Source organism: Adiantum capillus-veneris, chromosome 18, assembly GCF_014529385.1.
Source record: "Adiantum capillus-veneris isolate H3 chromosome 18, ASM1452938v2, whole genome shotgun sequence".
Classification (NCBI taxonomy): Eukaryota; Viridiplantae; Streptophyta; class Polypodiopsida; order Polypodiales; family Pteridaceae; genus Adiantum; species Adiantum capillus-veneris.
This window is the reverse complement of record NC_140948.1, coordinates 152,443,455-152,449,387: the sequence shown is the minus strand read 5'-3', so window position 1 is coordinate 152,449,387 and position 5,933 is coordinate 152,443,455. Positions and strand designations below refer to the sequence as shown.

The window sequence follows — 5,933 nt, the reverse complement described above, 5'->3', positions numbered from 1 at the left end:
CATTTCCTGTTCACAAACCCAATGATTGAGCCATAAAGGCCAAGTGAAAAACTTGTGCTGGCTTTGAAATGTATAGAATCCTATTGCATCCCAGCTTTGCTAAGTCTTTGAACGATACATGGAAAATCACCAAAAAATCATCAAGCATTGCACTACTTATAACTATCATCGACTTCAACCATCGGTATCTTGAGAGAGGAGAGCTATATTCATGTAGCACATACATATTTTTCTCGGATAATCTTTAACAACTCTTTGATTTGATAACATCTAGTTGTTTGTTCCTAAAATATCATATTAAGGTCAGCGAGATACAATATTGTGCCTTAGGTGTGGTAGGGCTCAAGGTTAGCCTCACATTGTTGGGTTGTGTATACAATTTGAATTATCATGATACCGTGGCTCTTTTTTATGTTTCGAAGAAAAACGAGAGAGAGAGAGAGAGAGAGAGAGAGAGAGAGAGAGAGAGAGATAGAGAGGTTCCGACTAGGATTTGGTTTCAGAAACTCTTGGTGTAATCTTTGTGCATGTGTCAACAACCTAAAAATACCACCAACTACCAATCGTCTAGACAGGCACTGAGACTAGACTTTTCCACACGTAGCAACCAATTGGTGAAACTCTCAAACATCCCAGTTTTACATGCATTTGCTTCATGAGCATGATCCTTCTGCTAGATGTAACAAACACTGGTCTATTGATCCGTTTGGTGGAATAATATATTTTCTCGGTCGTGGGTCTCTCGGAGACCATTCAAGTTCAAAGTGCATCTGTGGAGAACCCTAGCTGGTTCATTGCCTACCTCTTCTATGCTCCATCGAAAAGGATATGGTACGAGTAATTGCTTTCGATGTGGTAAACCTTACTGAGACAATGAGGCGCTTGTTTTGGGAGGGTAAAGAAGTTATAGACCGATGGGCTTGGGCTACATACTGGTGGAATGCATCACGAAGTGCACTAAATTCACCTTGACCTTTGGATTATTCTCTACTACAAATAAGTCCAAGGTATTTGGTTTGTATGTCTTCGTCTACGGACTGGTATATATGGTCAATGTGGTATGTGAGAAATGTGGGGATCTTTGACGGTCGGCGCCTGTGCATCGACGAGTAGCCGTGAGGTGAGGCATGCAAAGTAGGACCTAGCGGAGAGTTAGATCTCATAGTGGAATGATCTATGTGTGGTGGCCGTGCAAGCTGGGCCGGAGCAAGGATGTTGAATCCTTCCAAGTTCCGGAACCTTTGCGAACAATGATGCAAAGAGGACCTTTAAAATCGAGAGAGGAGAGCTATATTCATGTAGCACATACAAAATAATCTTTGACAAGTCTTTGATTTGATAACATCTAGTTGTTTGTTCCTAAAATATCATATAAGGTGAGTGAGTTACAATATTGTGTCAAAAAGTGTTATAAATGCGAAGGGAAGCTCTGACATTGTGAATATTGAGCTGGAGGAGATTGCTAGCGGCCAGCCGGAGCTGAATATGCAGGAGAAAGGTGTCGTAGGTACTTGATGTGGTGGGGGGAACGCAGCCTCTTTTAGTTTTAGAAGAGCCATGAAGTAAACAACATGACACCGGCACAAGCACAATGGGCAAGGAAGGCATCACATGATGATGATTCCTGATCAATTGCCAGGCAATACTATATCAGATAAGAAAAGCTGTATTTTGAGAATGCAATATGTACCTTATATGCCATGCGTTTTTTATCAAAGAGATCTAATTTGAAAGTGTATTAGACAAACATTTTCACCAATACGCTGACTACTAACACAAAATGCTTGCAAGCTGCACTCGAAGCAGTAATTAATTGACAGAGAAACACATCGGAAAGTCAGATTGAATGTACACGGATTTTATACCAGTTTTGGATCTTTCAATGATCCTGCAGCATCAAAGCCCTACGAGTAGTCCAAAATTATCTGAGACGAGATGTCTTCAGTTGCGCAGTTACAAGTAGTACGTTTAACAGCCGGTATTCGTAGTACCGCTGCACCAAATGTTAAAAGCTTCAATGTATTGTTTCTCTCACCTTCTGTAGAATGCACCAGTTCAAAAATATCAGCCCTATCTGATTAGCTCCTGCTTCAGTTAATGCTAGCAGATGCAAGGAGGAGGTGCTCCATAGGTATAATTTCTGGTGGTGGGTATGTGGCCTGCTGGCCTTTTTTGATGAGCCTCCACGACTCGCCAATGCTGCTGATGGCATGCAGCTGATGGCACTTGAACTCGTTGTCGCTTTACCCTTGTAAACCTGGGAAACTCATCGTCCACCTCATCGTCGTTTGCAATGCTACTACTGTTTCCCGGCATACATGAGATAGAGATATTCTGCCCCACTGCTACTGCTGGTGTGACGCTGCCGAGAGGCATGGCATTCATGGTGGAAGTTGGAGATCCTACTGCTGGCCGCGCCGCGCATGTATGAATATGGTCTGTAGTGCTGGAGACTACAGCTGGCTCTTTCTTTACCATGGGTTGCGCAACTTGAGCCGATGCAGGTCGATGCCCAGATGTCCTCCTCGCGGTGTGCACACCTGCATTTCGCATACTAGTGCTCTTCTCAACAATATTGTGGTTTAGGGTACCAGGAATTACAGGTTCTTTCTTCAATGCCTTGGGCTGCACAGCTACGTCAGCTGCTTGAGCTGATACAGAACAGCCAGCAGGAGTGTGAATTTTACTGCCAGTGTTTGGAGTAGGGCTCTTCTCGACGACATGGCTCAGGGTCTTCTGGCCACAGTTCGAGACGTTGAGGACAACCCAGGGATGATGCAAGACTTGCTGGAGGGTGATGCAATGTTGGGGGTCCTTGCAAAGCATGCCTCTGAGGAGGTCCTGAGCTGAGGCAGCAAGGTCGATGGACCCATCCAGAGAGAGCTTGTTGGAGAGGATGGCAGCATGGATGTCTTTGTCGGAGGCATCGTGAGCAAGGTGCTGGATGAAGGGCATGGTGTCAGTGAGCATGAGGTAGAGGAGGACCCCGAGGCTCCAGATATCTATGCGATGGTCGTAGCGTCCTTGGATGAGCTCCGGCGCACGGAAGGTCGAGGTTCCAACATGGGGGTCATCAAGCCTCTGCCAGGGATGCTCCACCCTCGCAGCATGCCCAAAGTCTGCCAGCAACACCTCATGTAGCTCTAATGAATATAGTCCTGGTGCACCTGCAGCAGCTAGTTTAGTACTAATTATAGAATTACTCTGCAAACTAGAATTCATGTATTCTTGTGCACTTATACTCTGCATTTGCATTTTGGTGGCCTCATACCTGCGAAAAAGCACATTCCCAGGCTTAATGTCACGGTGGACGACGCCCCGAGCATGGCACGAGATGAGGGCTCGGGCCAGGCTCGCCACAACGTGGGCAGCCTCCCTTTCATGGAGGATCGGGCATGCATCGAGTCTATCGAGGAGGTCACCCGCGTCGCAGAAGGGGGTAAATAAATGGACGCACCCGTCATCGCCCTCGACCTTTGTGATGAGGGGCAGGATGCCAGGCAAGCCACGAAGGTGGTGAAGAAGCTCTGCCTCCCGCAGCAAGTTTGCGTTCTCAACGGCTTCCTTGGGCCTCATCTTTATAAGCTTCCTCTTTTCAGACTTCTTCGGCAAAGTCGATGATGATGACGACGATGCGAGGAGGACCTTGTGCTGACGCTCACGATGGGAGGCCAACACCTTGCAAGCGAAGCGATTGCCAGACGCAGGGTCGCGGCAGAGTAAAACCAAACCCTGCCCTCCCCAACCGAGCTGCTTCACGGTCTCCAGCCCTAAGTCCTGCTTCACCATCTCGCAGCAGGCCCGCCCTTCTGGATCACCAGATGTGCCCATGGCAAGTACGAGCTTGGAACGCATTGTTATACAGGCTAGCTTGGCGTCTGCTAGGCTCTGCTTCCTGCTTCGTCGAATATGGGAGTAGTCCTTTTCTGTTTGTTGAGGAAATGAAGAAATGCCCGAGAATGTGTAGCCGGTAAACATAACGGCTATTAAATTAAAGCACGCGAAAAGCGATGAAAGAGCAAAATACCCCTCGGAAATTCCTAAAATAGCCCTCAAATTTCCAAAATTTCTCAAAGATGGAAAAAATTGTAGCCCACACAAGAAGATTGATTGTCTATCAATACAAGATGCTAAAACTAGAAGTTGAGTTGGTATGTAGGCTTTGGAGATGAATTGCTTCATTAATTTTAGGCATGATTGTTTTTTTTGCGAGGTAATTTGTTGCAAATTACCTGCTAAGCACTCAAATACGGATTTAAATTGTCAAAAAGGAATAGAGATTAGAAAATCTTGAACAATCCACCCAAAGGGAATTTTTGAAATCTGAGGGGTATTTGAGTGTTGAGTGGGGATCGAGACAACGTATTGCACCTAATTCACAACCTAACCCCACTGTGGACGGAGGCAGAGGCAATCCGCTTGCCTACAAATTCTGCTGCCCTACTCGTTTTCACACAATGTGGTAGCTATTAGCTGTAAATCAGCCTTTGAAGCTTCGCTCACTTTTCATGCAAGCAAGAAGGCAGACAAACTCCATTGCCTGACGAGGGGGGGAAGGGGGTCGCCAAGGCTTTTTGTGGGTCCGGAGAGGTGTTCTGCTTTTTCATCCAAGATTTTCTTGCCGCTCTAGCTGAACACCCCTCTTTCTTTCTTTGCCGCCGTGCCATCTGAACCCAACCACATTAAAGGTTTCACTTTGTTAGAGCAATAGTGTGCTCATATAAGGGTCGGTCGAACCCCCGTGAGTAGGGCGCACAAGGGGGGGAGATGAGAAAAGGTCACACCTCCATTTGAAAATAGGGAGAAGAGAAAATCAGGGGAACACTATTGTAGAAGCTACCCTTTTTTATTATGAAAATCGACCCGTGAATGTACACAATGAAGGCAAGGGGTTACTTATATAGCAACCTCGGTGAATTGCCCTACCCAAACTTTGAGAAATAAGTAAAATAAATACCTGAAAGAACAAATAAATAATGGGATCACATTGGCCAGTTCATTTGAGATGCCAAAACCCTAAGTGACCCTCTTTGCAACTCATAGTGCACATCAATAGTGACACCAAGTCGATGAAGGAGCTACCATGGACACCCCAGTATCAGGCCTTGGACTACTAGATACCCCTCAGTTTTGCTACCTTTAACATTTTACCCAAGAATGATGCCATCTTGAGCATCAATTGCCTTTGTAAAAAATTTGATTGTAGACCACACTATGTCCAGGAATCCCCATTTGTGAACGGTGAACGCATCACATCCAAAATATAATATTCCCAGAGAATGAAACCTGAAACACATCCTATCCGTGATCCGACCAACAACATTGGATTGGTGCACTCATCCATAGTGTTTTAGATACGTTTGATTGGTTCCCTCCTAGATGCATGTGCCTTGAACTCGGACCTACGGGTCCAAACATCGATAACTTGAACTCCAACACAAGGGTCCAAACTAATTATAGGGAGCATTGTTTTCCCATCTCTGCCACTCACAAGCCTCTCTCTGGCTGACGCTAGTGGTGGCACTTGTGTTTTGACTAGAAATCTGACATCGAGCTAGGTGGCTGCCACCACATGTGCCATGCCGATCTCCTTTGTCAAATCTTTATGATCGAATCTCTATCCAGCTTGCCTTTATCTTTATCTTCATGTGAGTTCTTGCCTCAGGGGGGGTCACTATGTGTAATTTGTTTATATCAAGTACATTTAAGGACTATTTTTAAAACTCCTTATCTGTGAATTTTTGACTAGTAACATGTTGAAGTTGAAAAATCTGGTAATTTGGTATCTTCTCACACTCCAAAACTAGTGGCACCGAATCCCAAGATGCAAAATAATCTCCAATCTCTTCACCTCTTCCATTCTGCTCCAAAAACTCCTTTAATAACTCTTTCAAGTCGTCGTAGATGCCCCTCTCTTAGACTCTAAGATCCTT

The 5,933-nt window shown here is 45.3% G+C and overlaps 1 protein-coding gene across 1 annotated transcript; it reads right to left on the bottom strand.

The window, feature by feature from the left end:
• Positions 1-1,787: 1,787 nt before the first annotated feature.
• Positions 1,788-3,941, bottom strand: LOC147436652 (uncharacterized). The gene has a single exon (XM_086488207.1). It carries the CDS (start codon positions 3,853-3,855, stop codon positions 2,101-2,103), a length of 1,755 nt encoding a protein of 584 aa, XP_086344333.1. The 5' UTR covers positions 3,856-3,941; the 3' UTR covers positions 1,788-2,100.
• Positions 3,942-5,933: the final 1,992 nt, after the last annotated feature.